General features: G+C 40.1%; 1 protein-coding gene across 2 annotated transcripts; it reads left to right on the top strand.

Annotated features, from left to right (window-relative positions):
- Positions 1-35: 35 nt before the first annotated feature.
- On the top strand, positions 36-18,836 carry STIL (STIL centriolar assembly protein). 2 transcript variants are annotated; one of them, XM_053985327.1, is made up of 16 exons: positions 36-227; positions 1,260-1,367; positions 1,700-1,815; positions 1,925-2,112; positions 3,086-3,333; positions 4,164-4,247; positions 4,361-4,447; positions 6,097-6,244; positions 7,359-7,468; positions 8,262-8,376; positions 9,165-10,217; positions 11,513-11,657; positions 12,403-12,628; positions 14,547-14,739; positions 15,333-15,583; positions 17,323-18,836. In XM_053985327.1, the coding sequence occupies exons 2-16, from the start codon at positions 1,276-1,278 to the stop codon at positions 18,140-18,142; spliced, it is 3,876 nt and encodes a 1,291-aa protein (XP_053841302.1). In that variant the 5' UTR covers positions 36-227; positions 1,260-1,275; the 3' UTR covers positions 18,143-18,836. The 2 variants fall into 2 exon arrangements, with proteins under 2 accessions (XP_053841302.1, XP_053841301.1); XM_053985326.1 differs by having other exon boundaries at positions 173-227; positions 8,262-8,364.
- The last annotated feature ends 1,008 nt before the right edge of the window (positions 18,837-19,844 follow it).

Genomic DNA, 19,844 nt, shown 5'->3' with positions numbered 1-19,844 from the left:
CCGGCCGGGGCCGCAGAAGGCGCCGGGGCAGGCGGGAGCGGCGGAGCCGGGCTTGGAGCAGCCGCTGCCGGAGCCGCTGCCCTTCTCACGGCCGGAGCCCTTCTCACGGCCGCTGCCCGGCCGAGCCGGGGGCCGCAGCGGGGAGAGGAGGAGAGGGCAGAGTTGCGGCCCGGCCCGGATCCCGTTCGGCCCGGCCCGGATCCCGTTCGGCCCGGCCCGGATCGGAGGTACCCGCCCGGCGCCGGGAGGGTTCGCATCGCCCCAGCCCCACCGAGCACAGCGCGCCCGGTGCCCCTCTGCGAGTGCGGCTCGGGGTATAAAGAGCTGTGGGAGGAGGGGGGTGGGCTTCTGCTTCGTGCTTGTCAAGTTGAAACAGTTGGACTTAAAAAAAAAAATGTCCTCTTCTGCAAATTTAAGTTTGAAGCTTGTTTGGGCACTTGGCTTTTAAGGGCAGTTAATTAAGTGCCGCTGGAAGCATCAGAGGTGGCCGAGTTCCTTGGAGGACTGCCTTAAAAATAAAGTTCTTTCCTGGCAACTTGAAATGCAGAGGAAGCACCTTTGCTTGGCAAAGTTTCATGCTTGAGATAACTACAAAAAGACTTCTTGCTTGTTTGTTAAAAGGTATTGAGGTAATTGCCAAATTATATGGGCTGTCAATTGTTTTGTATGTTGCTTTGTTTAGGTATCTCAAAAAAATCTAATCCTGCTAGTGTAAATAAGTTAATGTGATTACATACTGATTTCTCCAGGGCTCATTGAAGTCTGACTGCAAGTTTTGCACCATACTATTTGAGTGAAACCAAGGCTTTTTTTCAGAAGTCTTCAAAGTTTACGTGGTTTGAGTGCTCACTTGAAATACAAAGGCTAAAGCAGGGCTTTGGGAAGCTGATCTAGTGTTAAATTTGCTAAATAAGTTTTTTTGTGCCATGGGAGTTTCTAATTAGTGATAACTCTTTTTCTCCCTAAACTATATCCAAGCAGTTTTTCCTTAAGCTTTGTCTGAGAGCTTGTATTTTGGCCTACACATCTTCCAAGGTTACACAAAGAAACTGTCAGGTGTTGACTTCGTAACTCTGAGAACTTCACAGGACAAAGATTCTGCTTTGTTGGCCTGGACTTGAAACAAAAAAAGTACCAACATTTTATGTATCCTATTTCTTGGTTTTCTTACTGTGTCATGCCTTTGTTCTTTCTTTCAAACATTCTAAGATACTGATCTACCATAAGCCTTTTTTTAAAAATCTTTGTGATCTTCCCAGATTTGCTCCCAAAAGGATGGTCCCTTTCAGTTTCCCTCTGTCCAAGTGTGCACTTTGGGACCCAGTCCCCATGGGCGATGTCATTGGCGCACACGTCACCTATTACAGGTATGGATTCATTCCCTTTTCGGGCAAGCTAAAGGTTCAAATAAATCATGGATTGTGTGATGCAAAGCCTCATTTTGTCTTTTGATTCTGTTGTATGACAAGGCCCAAAGGACAAGGAAGCAGTGTGTTTGTTACAAGCATATAGGGATTTTCACGGGAAAGATTTCAGTTTCCTTTCCTTTGTGTAATACAGTCCAGTGGCTTGAAAGTGCATAATTTTAAAGTAACTTAAAATTTCTTTCCATTTTCTTCCCACATGGATAAGTGATACTTTTTAAAAACAAGCATTAAAAAGAATTTGTGACTTAAACTTGCTTATTGTCTCTTTTTAGAAACCCCAAAATATCTCTGGTGGAGAAAACCTTGCGGCTTGCCTATCGCCATGCTAAGCAGAATGAAAAGAAACCATTTTCCTGTTTCCTGCTTGGGACCCTGACAGTAGATGAAGGTAATTCTAAACGTGAGGTAGACAGGCAGTGTTGGTTGGTTGAGTAAGCTGTTGTTAAGGAGCCTGAGTTGTTGCTCTTGGACTCTAACTTTATTTATTTATTTTGAAGGTGGCGAAGGCATAACGCTAACAATAGATCGCTTTGATCCTGGCCGAGAAGTTGCTGGTGGATCAGGCAAAATTCCAACTGCATCCCTTCCTGGAGACTTTTTGATTCCATGTACAGTTAACGCCTGGGGACCTTGTTCAGATAATATAATAGTGCACAGTGTTGAAGATATCAGCTTGGCTTTCAAGGTAGGCAGCTCTTAGCAACTTTTGGGTCTCTAAAACAGTGAACTGTCTGCCAGGCAGAGCACTGGACTATGCACAGAGCTTGATTTCCAGCACAACAAGGTTATGGCTGTACCAAGACTATGTAGTTAATTGTGTGAAATGAGCTGCTTGACTGTCATTGAAAAGTGTATTGGAAACTGGTAAAATCAGTTAATCCTCACAGGTGTTTAAGGATCACAGAATCTTTAATCTTGGATGAAAATCTTGCTGACCAAAGTTTTTCAGCTGGTCTAATCACCAAAACTAGCAAAACAAAAGAGATGGCAGCAAACTCACTTAAATAAGAGAAGACAGCTCTTTTGTCATTTTTCCCTTCAAAACTGTTATTAATCAGTTGCAGTATTTGGGCAGTTGTTGCTGAAGTGTTGCTAGGCGAGTGACCCGCCCAAAACGTGTACAGCCATATGTAGGTTAGCAGCCATAGCTGAAATGTGTGCTCTGCTGTAGACATGTAATCTACTAAATGCACTTTCCATTCCTGTAGACTTTTCCCTGTACTTGTTGCAGTGTGTATTTTATAATAAAAATCAAGCCTGCTTCACATCTGAACTTTTCTCATGATGATACGTTCAGATGTTAAATTACATATTTCTTGAATGCCAGTAAGAAAATTTTAACAAATAAGCTTGAACCTTTTAGTTTTCTGTTATTATATTAATTTTTATATAATTGACGTAACCCCAGGTTTTCTAATACATCATAAAACAATGCTAAGGTATGCATAGCTAATTTTCAAGTGTATTCTGCATTATTCATTATATTCAGTAGAGCAGTGAGCTTTGGAGACCTAGGTTAATGGCTTTTTGTATATTACCTACTGCAATAGTAGCTGTGATGAATGGTTTGAATTCCTATTGTAATACATCTTGAATCATGGTAATCATATGAAAATAATTTTGTGTATTTAACTCTTTTTTTTTTTTTTTTCTTCTAGGGTCTGCAGCAGAGTCTGTGCAGTAAAGAATCTCTGGATCTTTCTAAACTGCTCACTGTTAGAGCTCACATTGTTTTCACAGAAAACCTGGATAATCTACACTTTAATTTTTGCTGGGCTTCTCTTACTGTGGCCAATATTTTGGAATACACTCCTGTGAAGTCTGTCCCAATTATTCCAACAGCCCTAGCAAGAAATTTGAACAGTCCTTTGAATATTGCACAAGTTCAAGGAACTTACAAATGTGGGTGAGTAAAGGATGATGCTAAAGCTGTCAAAGTTGCCTGTCAGTTTCTTGCCTTTCCTAAAGGAGGTGGGGAGGAGAGATCTCAACTGTACTTTGCTTTTTAGTAAAATAACAGGCATAAAAATGACATGTCTTCTGGCCCTGGAAATGTATTAAAAGTTATGAACAAGAAACAGGAAACGGGGTGGAGCAAAAACATTAACTGATTGCGTAGAAGTTCTTGCTTTTGCCTTCAGTGAAAGGATCTTCCTACTGGGGCAGGAGAACACCTCTAATCATCATAATAAATATAAACAGCTTCCAGCTATTTGAACTCCATCAGTGCTTGCCCTGCAATGAAAAACAGATGCTAACCAAAGCTTTCTTTTTGTTAATTGTGCTTCTGAGATAGTATTGGGAAGTCCTCATTCTGACTGGTAACTAATTTAATAGGGTGAACTAAGCATAGATGAGAGAAATAGTGTGAAGCAACTGAATGTCATTTTATTTGGACAGGGACTTTATGAATGCCTCCCTGAAAGTTATTCTTCAAATTTAACATGACTTGTCCTTGGGGATTTGTTACGAACACTAATTCTATATTCACTAAAATACTACAAATAGTACTATGTAAATTTTGTCCTTGATAAGTCTTTGATACACAGGCAATTGCTGAAAAGCTGGGAAGTTGCTGCTAAGTGTGTAGAGTAAGAACAGTTTTGATCTTTAATTTTTTCCCTAAATTTCTTTTCTTACAGTATTTTTCTAAACTTGTGCTTTTCTCTTCAGGATTTTTTTCTGAAAAACTTCCTTCTAAAATACTAAAACAACCCAACTTTTGCTTTCTTTCAGCTACCTTACTATGGACCAAACACGGAAATTGCTTTTACTGCTTGAGTCTGATCCCAAGGCTTATGCTCTGCCATTAGTTGGAGTGTAAGTGTTTGTCCAGATTAATACACACTTTGGTTTGAGATGTATCAGAGGGATTACACAGCAAAAATTTGGTAACAGAGCTGTCTCTAATTAGACTTTTTTCTTATTTCTAGTTGGCTGAGTGGAGTTACTCATATCTATAGTCCTCAAGTCTGGGCCTGTTGCTTGCGATATTTGTTCAGTTCTTCAATTCAAGAAAGGCAAGTCACTTTTATAGGTAAAACATAGAAGCTATTGGCTGCCTAAAAAAGTATTCCACAAAAATGCATGATAGCATAGGCTCTGCTCAAAGATATTTGAGGAAATTCTGTGATTTATATGTTGTATAGAGATAAGGCTGTCTGGTTTCAGTGTTCTTTTTGGTTTTGGTTTCTGCACAAAAATTTTCTGTGACTGAAATGTTGGAAAGCTGAGCTGATATCTCCAAGTCAGAAGAGGGTGAATATTGATATCCTTAAGGTCACTGCATTTTAGTTTAAATAAGAAGCCAAAAGCAGGAAACAGTAGTTTAAGCAGTGGTGGGGTCTTGGTTTTGAGCTTTTCTTAGGGGTATTTTCTTTGAGATAAGTTTTCTTCCTGGTTGTGCCTGACCAGCATATTGAAGCATATTGATTTACAGCCTATGCTGTCCTGTTATGACTTCCTGTTACATGTTCAGGTTTTTTTTTTAAGAGTGTTTGCATTCTGGGCTTTTTTCATTGTGATGTTAATAGATAGTCATTCCTCATTGTCTAGATATTTTCACTTGTTACATTTGCTGAGTTCTATCTGTATGGAGCTGGGAGAGAGTTTAGGTGTTTATAGTTTGAAACTGCACCTCAGGTAAATGAGACTCTAAAATATACTGTATGCATAAGCACTTCTTCTGATTGACCACACTTGTTTTTTAAATTATGAAATACAACCACGTTTGGTGAACAGATGTGTCTGCAATTACAAAATAGACTTCATTCCCTTAACAACTGAAATATGTCCAAACACAGATAAGGGACCAATTAGATTATTAGATAGGCAAGTGGGATGCTTGACTCTCATTAACTTTCACTGATGCCATCATGGAAGTGGATTAGGGAGATTTGATGAACCATGCAAACAGCATTAACCTCTGCAGGCAACTACTTAATCTGTGCATCATACATTTTTATCTCTTTAAGTTTTAAATAAATTTTGAAGTTGCATGAATGTGTTTTTCAAGCATCCTGTTTCTACTGCTTTTTCTATTGCATGTATTATTTAATGAAAAAGCAAACAAATAACCTCACAAACAAGCATGTTACAAGTGCTATAAAAAGAAAAGTTTCTGAAAGTAATACTGCCTTTTACTGGAAGCACACATTGTTGTCATTATCCTTGAAATTGTATTAAATGCTGATTGTTGTTACTTGCTATTCTCAACCTGTAGAAAAGAAAAACTCCAATATAATTTTCCTAAAAAAATCTTTTTGCTAAGGAATGTTTTTTAAATGTTTAGGGATAACCGAGTCACTAAGTGTCTTTATAATGCCTCTTCAACTGAAAACTAAAAAGAAAAAAAAATATAATATCATTCTTACAGATGTTTTCGTCTCTGTTATGTTTGAACTCTTCCAGGAATTCATTTAAAGTACTAAGTGATCATAAAGGTTGGAAATACAAAGGACATGGATGATTCCCATTTCTCTACTTTTCTTTGATTCTTGCATGTGGCTATAGTCATAAATCCATCTGCACTGTCTATAGCTAAGCACCTCTCAAAATGCTATGATTCACCAGTTTGCTAAACTGTGTGAAAATTTGTTCACTATATTGAAAATCTAAGGGCCTTCTTCATGTTTAAGTTATTTGAAGATGTGTTTTTCTTCTGTTTTAGGGTTTTTTCAGAATCTGGGAGTTTTCTTATTGTGCTTTATTCCTTGACACACAAGGAACCAGAGTTTTATGAGTGTGTTCCATGCAGTGGGCAGACTGAGCTGGGGTTTCAGATCCTAACTTGCCATGAAACAGTTCACCTCTTCAAAGTAAGTGTCTTGCTTTCCTCCTGCATCATGGTACTTCAAAATTTGCCTTAAAAGAGTCATTATGGTGTGACCCAAATAGATCTGCAGTGTTTGAAAATGATGTAGCTCTATAGAGCTGCTTTTTCCTGGGGACTACTGTAAATTCAGTTTGTCCCTCAAATTGAGAAATGACTTCCAAAGTCAGCACTGCTCACTTTTCTAATAGCATTAAGCATCTGTCTTTTAAGTATAGTGTGCTGTGTTAATGTTCCTTCCTACTAATGACCTTCTGGCCTTATGAGCAGAGACTCAGGCTTCCTACAGCATTTGTTACTTTGGTGTGCTGTGTTCACCTTGGCCACATCTAACAGCTGTCCTGGGTGATGCTTGCTGGAGAACAAAGCTGAGTGTTGTGCTTTGCTTGAAGTTGAATGCAAAAAGGAATTCAGAGGTTACCAATTTCATCACAGCTTTATTAATGGCAAATTTTATCTTTGTGCAAAGTAACTCTCTGAAAGAACTTGATGATAGTAAGGTTTGAGGAAGTTCTAGGAAATCTCAGTTCCTTATGTGTTTTCCTGGGCTTGTTCAGAACCTGAAATTGAGCTGTTAATTTGCTCAGTAAGTGCTGCTGTGCTCTGGCAGGGAAGCAGTGAGTGTAATGTGTGTGCTATGCTGTGTCCTCATTTCTCTTCCCAATTGTATTTCCTTGTCAGGGCTGCCTCCTACCTTTAGCCTAGGGACAGCTCAGCTTTCTGAAGATGACAGATCTCTCCACAGAAGCTCACTTCTGTTGTTTCCAGGAGTTGCCCAGCTGTGGTGTGTGAAACAGTGCAGGAACGTTTGCTGTTTCCTGTAGCGGTGGCAGCCCTGGAGGAGTATCAGAGCAGTTACAGTGAGGAAGCATCTGTCCATGACTATAATTAGCCCAACTACTTCACAGAGAAGCAGGGGAACAGTATTAAACAGGAAGGGAAGTTGCCTGCTTCCTTGTAGTGCTGAAAAATTTGAAAGTAGGGGACAAGCAGCAAATAATCATATACATGTCCTTAAAGCTGTTTCTTTGGGAGTAGTACCTCAGTGATTGAAAGTTTGAAGGTTTTGTGCTTCACAAATAAGGAACATTTCATTCCAGAATATTGAACCATCAGACAAGAGCCCCATCCAGTTTGAGTTGAGTGCAGAAAACCAAAATGCAGAAACTGAGTTCTTCAGCAGAATTTGCAAGAAACTTCCAATCAAAAGGTAAATCTCTCAGATGCCATTTATGCGCAAAAATGAAATATTTATTGGATGAGGGTTTTGATCTGTTCTGTGCTGTGTCAGTTGAGCTGTGCATACATTCTCTTGCATTAAAATCTGTGTATGTGCTTTTACTTAATCCTAGAGTTAATATCTTTCAAGTAAGATGGTCAAGCTGTCTGTATTCCAAAAAAAACCTACTTGATACTGGTGGTTTTAATTTAAGGCTTCCTTACTGGTGAGGCTTAGTTTGCTGTATTAAGCTTTAAGTGAGATCTGTGCTTTGAAGCAAATCTCTAATTGAAATCTACTTAAGTAAAAAAAAAAAAAATCCTTTTTTTCTTCCCACCTTTCAGAGCTCCAAGACCTGGATAGGTTGAAACTTAGTAATTTTTAAGAACCTGGCTTATCCATCAAATTTTTATCTATGACTAGAAGATGGCCTTTATTTTCCTTCAAACAATGTTACAATCTTTACTGTAGCACCTCCTATCTTTTTACTAAATATCAGTGCTTTGCTGATATTTAGAATGTCACTTAAAAGGTGTGTTTGTGTGATGCTGTGGGGAGGGAGGCTTTGTATCTTCTTGCCCAAAAGCAGCATTTTATTTTCATTGTTTCATCTTAAAACTGTTTGCTGGGTGAACTCCCCTGCTAACCAGGGAGAAGATGGATAGCAGCTGCTTCTTAGAAAAATGATGCACTGTAGATGGCACATTGAAAACCATGAAGTTTCATGTTACTGCTGCCAAATCTGACAATCAAACACTTTTACTTTGATTTATCTTGGTTTTAGTCTTCCCCAAGGCTCTTCACCCAGCAAGTTTTCAGCAAGTGATCACGACTCTGGTGTGGAAGATGAGGATTTATCCCCCAGACCAATTCCAAGTCCTCACCCAGTGAGTCAACAGGTAACTAAATAAATAGTTGCTCTGGGTATTTCAGATGTGACACTTAGAGCAGCAAAATTCATTATAAGGGAACTGGAGAGTGTAAAGCTTCTCTCTCTCAAGCTAGCAGGGAAAAACAGAATTGAAGAAATTAACCACGAGTCCTACTCCTGTAGTTAATCTGCCATTTTTCCAGGGTTTTAGACACGTTAAATTCCTGTACATGCTGTGATTTGGGAACAGAGATAGTAGTTTCTGTTTTAGGAATCTCACTGTTGTTGAATGAAGAGCTGTAGTGTCTGAGATAGAAACAGCCAGTTCTTGTGTTTTTTTATTTCATTTACCCAAAAGATCTGCTCTGTCCTTTTTTCACTGAAGTGTGTACAAATGCAATAAATACCAACCCTTGTACAGCATAGGTCTAGAAGGATGTGGTAATTGTGTATAAAATATGTCCTATTGCAGCTGTCTCCTGAATTTAAGAATAGTAAGAGGGGACACAGAGTCCACTTCTAGAAGGGAAATATCCATATTCTGAAATGCTCCCAAATGACTTGGAGCATTCATTTGGCAGATGGGGCTGTTACACTATATAAAAGCAATTTTCCTTTAAGAATGATCCTAGAGATCTTGCTGCTTTTTCTGGATTCTCCAGTCTTTAAGGAATGTGTTTAACATGTGATTGGTTTGGAAGCTGATAATCATGATATATTGATTTTAAATGAAAACATTTTCTTTGAGGAACTTCTGCATTCAAAGAGCAGACAATGTTTTAAAATTATCATATGTGTGTGTAATTGTTCCTTCAGGTTACCAGAATTTTTCCTTCAGTGCCAGAGCTGTCACTTGTTTTGGATGGGAGTTTTGTAGAATCAGGACAATCATCTAAGCCTGTGGGGACTTCAAGTGCTAAAAGTCTACCTGCAGTGCCAAATCAGCCTATTAAAAAGAAGTGTTGCATGAGATCCACGTGTCACCCCAGCCAGCACTCTGAAGACAGGCAGAACTTTCCTGCTAATATGGGAGATCCCACTTTGAGACGATTGCCAAACCCTATAAACCAGAGAATTCCAGCTTCAATGCCTTGTAGAGGAAGTCAAGCTCTACTACAGCAGCAGGTGCAGTGTAAGAAGGCTTCCCCTCAATCAAGAAAAAGTTCAGGATCATCTTCTCCTTCAACCCCTTGTAGTGGGCCTTCCCCAGATACATCTGTGCACCATCCCAGAAAGCCATTGGAAAAACTTGTATTAAGTCCTGAGAGTGTCACACCACAGGGAGAGCCTCTGCTTAGGAGAACATCAATATCTGGCTCCAAGCAGCTTCCTGCTGTTACACAGCCAGTCCTCCACAACTCTGCTTTGTCACCACAGAGCTGCAGACAACCACCAGATCTGCAGGTGCCAGTTCAAGTGCCACCTTCCTGTCCAGCATGCAGCTGTCAGTGTCCTGCTTCTCTCCAGTATAATCCCATGAACTCATGGCAAGGGGTTGGTAAAATGAGCCCCAAACACGGAGCAGAAATCCAATCTGAGATGGCTCAGCAAAATCCTTGTGCAGTGTTCCATCAAAATATCGTTTGCCCAAATGTTTGCTGCAACCCAGGATATGCCACGAGCAGCCCTATAAACGTGAGATATCCTGGGCAAACAGGGAGCTGTTCTCTTGACAATGGCTTATCACCTGGAATAAGGATGCCATCGAGTGCGAGCCCCTCGAGTCTGCAGTGCTGTGCAGCCCACTCCCAGTGCCTGCACACGCCTGCTCCTGCAGCAGCATCAGATAATGGCATGATGGGATTATCTCCAGATGCATACCGGCTCCTTACCGAGCAAGACAGACAACTCAAATTACTTCAGGCTCAGGTTTGTGGAAATGTCAGCTTTCTCCTCTGCCCTCTCAGTGATTATGCTTTGATAGTTCCCCTGCCAAAGGAATTAAATTAACCGTTGTCTATCCGTGTTGGAACATGGGAGCGTGTCATACCAGCTGCAGTTTGGGCATGGAGAGGGGACTCAATTAGCTCTACCAATTGGTGTCCCTTTAAAAACTATTTGACTTGTATCTAATTAAATTTTGCATTTATTTTTGTGGTATTTCCACAACATGAAGGTTTATTTTAAGTAGACTGTTTGTAATACTGTTGCAAAATGATAGACTTTCTGTATAAATGCTTTTCTACTTACATGCTTGTCTGTGTTAAAAAAAAATTGCATAGGCTATGGACTTTGGAATTAATATAAACATAAGATGAACCACAGAATGTTCTCATATGTTGCTTTTTCCACCTTAAGTCTGCAGCTCCCTGAGCTGTTACTTTGAAAACTTAAGTTGTCTGCATTGATGCCTGGTTCATCAGGTCTTTTCTGTGCTAGCAAACTGGACTTTGGGGATCTTGCTGTGCTTTGTTGCCTCACCAGGTTAAGTTTCTTCAAAATATCAGCCCCTTGATCAACCTGCTGGCCCTGTATTTTGCAGGTATGATTTGGGGCTGAAGAGATGGAGTTTAAATTTTGCTGCTGGTGATGAACAATACAAACAGAAAAGTTTGCAGTACTTGAACTAGAAAACTGCAGCTGGGATTTGTTTTTGGTATAGTTCCTGTATGTAAAGTCATGCTCCCAAAGCATGGGTTGTCCATGAGGGAAACCCCTCCTTACTGCAGCCTTCACTGTTACTGTGTTCTTCCCTGGAGCTGCAGGCTAATCGGTGAACAGGGTGGATGAAAATCCTGAAGAGAAGATTGCCTGGCAACCTTAATTTTATCATTTAATTGCTTAGCTTTGTAATTAATACAAAGTTGGTGTAGGGACAGTTGGCATATAAATGCTTGGCTGGTAAGGCAGTTAATAGGCTTTGTATGTGAATGAAAGAGAAGGAATACTTCCAGCAAGTGTGGTGCAAATAGGCTTTACCCAAGTTGTCTTGGTGCTGCCTCTGCCAATGTGCTTAAAGATCTTCTTTGCTAGCTCTGCCAGCATCAAAATTGGTGTTTTGATTTATGCTGTGTGCACTGCTGGGAGCTGGAAGGTGCTCAGACTGCTGTGGCAGCACAGCCTGTATTTGCATCCAGATCTTCGCAGAGCCCCATTAATTCACTTTTGCCTGGTATAGCTGATATTTTATTGTGCAGATCCTAACTTTGCGATGACTGTTGCAGATCCAACGCTTGCTGGAAGCTCAGGCTCGCCAGGAGGGTTCCTGGGAGGCTGTGCAGCCGGAGAAGCCGGGGGAGCTTGTTTCCTTGGAAACACAGACCTCGCCTCCATCGTGCAGCAGAAGTGTGAGCGTTGCCGTGAGCACAGGTAACGCTTCCTTCTTTTAAAACAGACCCGCACTGCTTTTTTCTGGACATTCCTGTGGTTTCTTTGGGCATTGAGGAAATGTTTTGCAGAAATGCTGAAGCTGTGCAAACATGCACCTAGATCCAAAAAATACCGAAGTTGTTGAGGTGTTATTTGCAAGTTTAGGCTGGAGTTACTTTTGTCTTTGGCCATCACTGAAATAATTATTATTCCAATAGCTTTAGCAAGGTGTTCTGTTTAAAATGCTGTCTTGTTGAAATGCAACTCCTCATCTTTTTTTATTTCATACACTGTTTTGAAAAGTAATACCTTCTATGCCATGTAGTGTTCCAATAAATATATTACTGATGTTGTTTGTAAATCATGCATGAAGAGGAGATTGTATTTGCTTTAGTTTAGGAGAGTTGTGCAGCTGTATCTGTACAGCTGCATATTAACTTATTGGTTCCTGTTAAATCCATGGAAATGCTGTTCTTAGTCTGGAGGAAACTTTGAATCAGGCTCAAGGTCAATGCATTCAAATTATTTAATACAACCATTTCTTTTCATCAAGTATACTTTGGAAGAAACTAGGACTTGAATGATATTTTGACAACTTTTAGCTGATTTAAACTGTAAATCACTCTTTAAATGGTGAAAGAAACATGAACGGGAGAAAATTATTCCTCTAGCTATAGAAAGCCAAAGTGTCTCAGAAAAAAGTAATGACTCTTCCTAAATAGGTAAACCTCTAATTTTGTCCTAGGTGCTAGTTTATTTTGGAATACAGCCTCAGAAAAACAAGGCAACTCCATACCACGAGGGAAAAAAGAAGATGGAGAGATTTCTAAGGAGGACATAAGCATTTCAATTAATGCTGAACAAGATGCAAGTAGTACAAGTATTGCTTCGTCCTTAAGGGTGGTTGACATGCCCAGCTTTGTAGAGAGTATTCACCTTGTGGAAGAAGGAACTAATCAGAACACTCCCCAGTAAGTAACAGAAACACCCTGTGCTCACATAATGTGCTGAACTGCCTTATGTAAGCTATTACTTGTGTAATATTTTTTTCTTCGGGAGTTATAAATAGTCTGACCTCAGCTGTTGTGTTCTCTCCCTTCTTTATTTTGTAATTATGCTTTGAATTGTACAGCTCACCAAAACACATCTGCCTTTAGAGTCTGTGTTTATCATCAGGCAGGTTTAGCTCTCGCCTACCTGTCAGCAGCAGCTGATGGCAAAAGCCTTTAACTTACAAAAGCATGCACTGTGCTGGCAACATTCCTTTTCTTACCTTAAATCCTGACTGGAAAAGGGGATGCTGCTATACTCAGTTGTTTTCCTGCAGTGGCTTTTCCTTGTCATCATTCAGAACCTTTCCAGTTCTGAGGGGCTTGGGATGAGGTTATTTATGATTATGTGGCTGTTCCCTGAATTTCTCTTTATTTTATGCCTGATTACTTTGTGTGTGGTGCATGCAGATACTGACTTCACTGCTGTTAATTTAATTATTTTTAAGCTCAGTTGCTTTATAGAGCAGTGACTAATCTCAGACTAATTTGGGAAGTAGTTTTTAAAATATTTAAAATTATCTATATGGATGCTACTTCTACGTAGGAATAGCTCAACAATTTAGCACTTAGTGATCTAATATTATCTAAGTATAAAAAGCCAAAGGAGGGGGAATACTCTTCCAGTTAAATTAGGTTCCTAAAATACTCATATTGGGGAAAATGATGGTAATTAAGCTATAACTTAACTATTTGTAGTCCTTGATTAAAGTGCTGTCTGCAAACATATACTGGTACCAGAAATGTTATGGATTCAGATCAATCTTATGAACCTTGTATTTTAGGACAATGCCATCTTAAGGGTCTCTTCAACTTGGATTCATAAACCAGTAAAATAGCAGGAAAGTATCTTATAGTGAGACTGTAGAGCATCACCCAGATTTCTTTGAGGAGGAGGAGGGGAACATTTTTGGGAATGATGAATAATTGCTAGTGTAACAGTAGCTGATAACCTACATTGACTATCTGGTATGTCACGTGGTTTAAATCTTATCGCTTTCAACACAGGCAATTGATCAGTTGAGTTCTGAAATTCCCTTATCTTACACTTGTCTCCTCAGGAGGAACAGGAAGGGGGAGGAGGGTTGCTTGAGGATCTTCTTGGGATGATAGTAGTATTGATATGTCTGGTCTCCAAAGGCTTATGCAATGCACACACCAATGAGGGGGGAGCATTGTGTTATAACTCATTCAGTGTTTACCCTTTTTAGCCTTTATAGTTCCTCTTTCACATCTCTTATTGAAAAATATTTCAGATAGTTGTTTGTTCTCAGTCTGTGATACTCCGTGTGCATGTGTGTACTTGTAACTGTCTTTGAGAAGTTCTTAAACTTCTCAGGAATCCCATGATAAGTTATGCCACAGGAATCCCATGGTAAGTTATGTACCTTGGTAAAAGCAGCTTTTTTTAATATGTCATGTGTCAGAGCATACAGAAGATACTTGCTTCTAAAGGCTTATACGTGATATGCTGAAAACGTAAATTCCAAATTGTTAATAACTTTCCTTTCATCTGGTTTAAGTCATAGTGTGCCACTGAGTTTTGACTAGTCCAGAGATGCCATTGCCACTTTCAAATCATCTTTTGGAAAACTAGTCAGTCTGTTGTAGTTGCACACTTGGAGGTCTATTTCCTCAGTGCTCAAATGACTTTGGAGAGGAAGTGACTGCAGAAAGGAGCAAAGCCTTGAGCAGCAGGCAAAACTAAAACCCCTTAGGATCCGTTTGCAGTACTCAATTGTTCTCCTCTGATGTTCATGAACAAATAAAGTACATGTAGTGATAATGATGCTTCTGCTGTTTCAAGGAAGTATGTAGCTATCTTGGTGTTCTCTTCCAGAACTGGAAACGTTCCCCAAGCACTTGTTCGTGGTTCATCCCTGGAAGAAAGTGTCAGTGTGTCTTTACAGAAAGAGCCATCGGAGGGAGCCAGGAGCCAGGTGGTGGTAACGAGTGAGCAGAGCTCAGAGCCACCCGCCTCGCTGCTGCCTCAGCAGCCCTCAGAGGAGCTGAAGCTTTACCAGGACTTACTGGTAACTCCTGCACGTTTTATATTCTGTACTGAATGCAGCAGTCAGAACAGCACCCTGCTGAACTTATGATGTGGTATTGGCATGAATGAAAGCTGCTTGTGGTTTTCAAATGCGCATTGTGCTCTACAGAAAACTCTGAGTTTGTGGTTCTTCAATTTTTTTAAGTGGTTATTTTGTACTTCTCATTCGTGCATACCTGGAGTACTTTATATTAGCTAATAAATAGTATTTTTTTAATTCAAGGACATCAGCTGATAACTTCCCAAATTAGGGGCCTTAATAACACAGCATTTTACCTTCAAGTCCCTTAAAGGGCAGATATTTTAATCTTGAAGATTATCAGTATGTGATGTGTTTAATTTCAGAACAGACTCTTAGAGAAAGCTTGAAGTGTAAAATGTTCCAGTGTTCGACTACACTGCTGTGAATTTAAGTGATTGCATCTGAGCTGTATCTGAATTTGCCTTCTTTGTCAGAATAAATAGTAATCCATCAAGTTGTATTTGAAGTTGTGTAAGAGTAAGTCAGGATTTTGGTATTTGACAGTCCCTGTATGTCATTATGTTTGTGCCATGTGCTCCCTTTTTCTGTAGGGCCAAGTAAACCACCTCTTAAAGACCTCAGAAGTGCAAGATCACTTGCCTTTAAAATCAGGATTTGTTGTTGGTGATGGTCCTACGTATCAGGATATTGATGATACAGAAGTGGCTTCAGAGACTGACACAGGAGGGGTGGACAAAGAGAGTGTCATTAGTGCCACACTCAAACAGCTGAGAAGTCTTGGAGTGACAGTGGACTCGCCTGGCAGTATGAAGGAAAATACACACAAAGTGGAGAATGCCAGGTAAAATGCTGGTGGTTTTGAGTAGTAATGTGCAGATCCAGCTGAAAATTAAGATTTGGCTCAGTGAGCCAAGAGAAGACTCTGTTCACTGCTGATGGGCCTTTCAGATAGGTTAAGAGCTCTGCTAGCAAAACTCAGAATATTTAAATAGAACACAAGTAGCTCTTGCTGTTAGAGCATCTGGTGATTCTTAAAGCGTTGTGCATGCAATTCCCTACAATAACAAGGAAGCTATGGCCAATTCTTTGGTCTGTGTCCAAATATTCCAGAGCAGCTCTGGACTTGAGAGACTGAACATTAAGCAGATGTGTATTTAGTCATTGCTTCTTAACCTTTGTCTTGCACTTTACCAGTACATGTGAAATTATTATTGTGGCTTTGGTATCTAATCAAAACTGGTTCTGTCCTAATTGCTTGTTATTGTGGGTGCTGTGCCTTGAGCAGAGAAAGTGCTGGGGAGAGAAACAACAGCCTTGTTGAAACAGAGGAAGGAACAGAGAAGTAACTTCAGAAGGAGGGTTTTTAGGCACAGGAATTTACTTGCATAGCTGTGTAGGCATAGGCTGACTGCCTGATGCAGCTTCACTTTCATCCTTATTGTCTTCTTGATCCTAGTGTGTAGCTGTTATGTAAACAAAAAATCTAACCACCTCCTAATTAATCTTCTCTTCAGCCATGTGTCAAAAGCTGTTTCCAATCATAACGTTTCTAACCTCTTTTCTCTCCTATTTACTTGTATTTTATTGGGTGTTTTTCTGCAATTTCTGGGCTACCTTCCTGGCTGGAGTCTGTCAGTGTTCTTTTAATGTCAGTAACATGCTAACATGTGAACCCGTAAGGCAAAACTGGAACTCTTGGGGTTTTTTTCTTCAAACTTGGGGAGTGGGGTGGAGTTCTTCCTTCTGCCACTTTCAAGACTGATAAACAATTCTGAGAAAAGGTCTACAGCTCAGTAGAGAAGGAAACAACAGTGCAGCTCCATAGCATAATAAGTGGTTGTTGTTGCTGAGCCAGTTTATTCTCCCTGGGCAAACTTCAGAATCCGTGCTCAGTGAAATAGGAAGCCTCTTAATTCTTAATATGAGGAGCTTGGATTTATAAACTAATATATGATGTGTGAACTAAATGCAGTGGTTTACAACCATTACTGGTGTACCAAAGCTTGTTCTTTCAGTCTTTAAACACTTGATGTATATACAAGAAATTACTACACCAGGCAACAGAACAAATGAACTTTCCTCATTTGAAGATACTTCAAAAACTAGAACCTTTTAGGCTTCTGGAAACAGATGCTATGTCAGAGTTTCTGTAAAAATCCTGGAATTACCATGCATTGGGAAAGATGTTCTTGGTCTCAGTCATTTGGCTTGTATTTCTAGCTATAAAATTTGGGCTGAATGATAGAATTTAGAGTTGTAGGATCAGACACACATTCACTGGTGAGAAAAGACCAAGAGTTCAAACCTGCTTTAAAACCAAAACCAGCACTGTAACCTGCTAGAGACGGGTGATTCTTCATATGACAGTACTGTGTATTGAAGAAGGGAATATTATCCATCCTCTGACAGTGTGAGGGTACTATGGGGGTGAGTAGTTGGTTTTAAGTATGTGCAGATAATATGATCTCAGTCCTGATGGAGCTGTGTTCAGAAGAAAGGAGAAATCAGTATAGTCAGCAAAATTGTGAAATGGATGCTTTTCCTGTAATGCTAAGGTAACTTTTTGATGCTTTATTTCAGCATCTTGGCGTGCATAAGTCCTGAAGCAGTGGTGCCTGGATTAAATTCCATGTTACTTGCTAATGTCAGCATGTGTCCCAATGTTGTTGATCTGAGCATGGAAGCAAATGCCATAGCCCTGAAATATCTCAGTGAAAACCAGTTATCCCGACTGTCTCTCAGTCGCTCAGGCCAAAATCCTCCCACAGATTTCTCCTTCCAAGACATCTTGCAAACAAATACGGACAAGAGCATGGTGGGTCTGAGTTTAATTTCACCCAACAATATGTCCTTCGCCACCAAGAAGTACATGCAGCGATACGGGCTGATACAGGGCAATGACAGCAGCGAAGATGAAGAGGAACTGCAGGCTCACGATGGCAATTTTGGCACTGTCAGAAACAAAAGCATGCCAGATAAAAACTGTACCCCTGCATTGGACAGCTTCAGCCACCAGACTGAATTACCCAAAAGAATGGATGGAAGACTTCCCATTCACCTAAAAAGTCACAGCAGAGAGTTGACTACCAATGCTTCTCCACCAGAATTAAACAGCCCTGCGTTAAGAAACATTACAAATGAAGTTTTTCCTCCCAGAATAGATCAAGCCGATGAAAACTCTCTTCAGTTCCTAAAGGATTTAAAATCAAAAACCAGATTGTTACCTGGGAGGGTTGAATTCACTGAACAACCCGTCAGGAAAGATGAAGGAGATACTCAGGCCTTTCGTGGAAATCTACAGACTCCAGCTCTTGAAATGTTAAACCAGTCAAACAGCATCAATTCTGTTGGCACCATTCTTGATGTCAAACAACTCAGGCAATTACCAAAGCTGTTCTGAACATCCCTTGAGATGGCTGCAACCACCGCTTCAAATCAGAGGGACCTCTCTGTAAAAGACTACAGGAAACCACGGATTGAGCTCTCTTTGAAGAGGTCACTCTGTTGTAGCAATGTAAAACTTGCAGAGCTGAGATTTCAGCCAGCTCAGGGACAGCCACCTCAAAGTGCCTGGCTGAGGCAGTGCTGATCAGCACAGACATATGTGTGCACTTTTGTTTACAGTTAGGTGTGATTTTAAAGCATATTGAAGGTAAATCGACCTGAGCCCAAGATGTACTTTTAATATAATTTTAACAGTAGTGATTACTAAAGTGTTCTTTTGTTGACTTTTTTAAAAACAGACTTTTCCATGTTTGTGCCAACTGTGAGCCACTGAAATGTGTGTGGCAGAGCAGGGGTAACAGAGCTAAAGCACTAATTTTTAGAAGTTTGCTGAAATGGTTGGATTCCTGTGTCTGGGTTGTGTCTGTGGGGAAGAGAAATACAACTTTGGCTTTACTTTGCGTAAAATTATTTCAAATTCTGCCAAAATGGCACATGTAACTCTCTGTATCATGAAATCTTTGAAAGAAACGGGGAAAAGCTGGCACTTTTAAGACTTGTAATTTTTTTTCACTGCTATGTTTTCTATTTATTTAAAATTACATATTGCTGATAAAGGTCAAAGTTTCCATTAAAAAAATTAATCTTCACTTGACTAATGCTGTCTTTATTTAAGACACATGTGGCTTCCCAGTCATTGTTAAAATGGTTAACTTGAAGTTCAAGTTAACCATTCACCTGCTACTGAACTCACCAGGAATCTGATACTGGGTAGTGGGGTAAGCAGAAATAATAATTTACTTTGTTCTGGATTAACACATAAATATTTTGTCACCAAGCACTCCACTATTAATGAGGCAGCTCTCTTCCGAAACCTTGTGATGATAATATTGCACAAGGTGAAGAATTTGGCTGGAAGTGGTGATTCATTCCCATTCCCACCATTCCTGATGGGAGGACAGTGGAATGATGGTGGAGCCATGTGTTTTCTCACTGGCCTTTTAGGTGCATCAGCATTCTCCCACAGGCTTTGGAACAAACTTTGTTTTAGTCATGGCATTGTCTCAACAGCAGTTCAGCCTGGTGCTGACCTTGCCTTTCCTGTTCTGTGTGTTAAACCAGAGATTAAAACACCCCACACTGAAATCCCAGTCAGATCCTAAGGACTGCAGTGTTCATTCTTGGTATGTTTGAGTGGGCACTAATTGCTAATTAATTTATTACAGAATTGGGCTGAGATAAGCCATGTGCTGTTTTGAAGCCCGTACAGAGAGAGGAAGGCAGCAGCTCTTTTAAGCCAGAATTTCTCTTCTCACGCAGCCTCTTCCATCAACAAAGATATTTGCTTCCTTTCAGGAAAGGTGCTACTTTACTGTGCTGAAAAATAAAACCTTTCTCAGTCCCTGAATCTCCCCTGGATCAGGCATAAGCTTATTATCTGCCAGCACATTTTCTGCTGAATCAGTCAAAAAATAGTTAATGTTTTTGAACATTCCAGTGAGATGAATGAGGCAATTCATACCTCTGAGCTATTGTTGCAGGGTTTTGTTCTTTGTTTCCTATTGTAAAATGTCTGGAAACACAGGAAGATGACAGTTGTATTGGTTAATATTTTAAAGACTTTCTTCAAATGCCCAAGGGCTAGAAACAATTTGAAA

Source organism: Vidua macroura, chromosome 9, assembly GCF_024509145.1.
Source record: "Vidua macroura isolate BioBank_ID:100142 chromosome 9, ASM2450914v1, whole genome shotgun sequence".
In the NCBI taxonomy this organism is placed as follows: domain Eukaryota; kingdom Metazoa; phylum Chordata; class Aves; order Passeriformes; family Viduidae; genus Vidua; species Vidua macroura.
Note: the sequence above shows the minus strand (reverse complement) of the source record. Positions and strands in the feature narration are given on the sequence as shown.

Bases quoted from the DNA above. Each gene is read 5' to 3' on its own strand.
- STIL (XM_053985327.1), top strand. From the start codon at position 1,276: ATGGTCCCTTTCAGTTTCCCTCTGTCCAAGTGTGCACTTTGGGACCCA. The intron at 8,377-9,164 runs GTAACTAAATAA...TTGTTCCTTCAG, and splicing joins CTCACCCAGTGAGTCAACAG to GTTACCAGAATTTTTCCTTC. The intron at 14,740-15,332 runs GTAACTCCTGCA...CTTTTTCTGTAG, and splicing joins AGCTTTACCAGGACTTACTG to GGCCAAGTAAACCACCTCTT.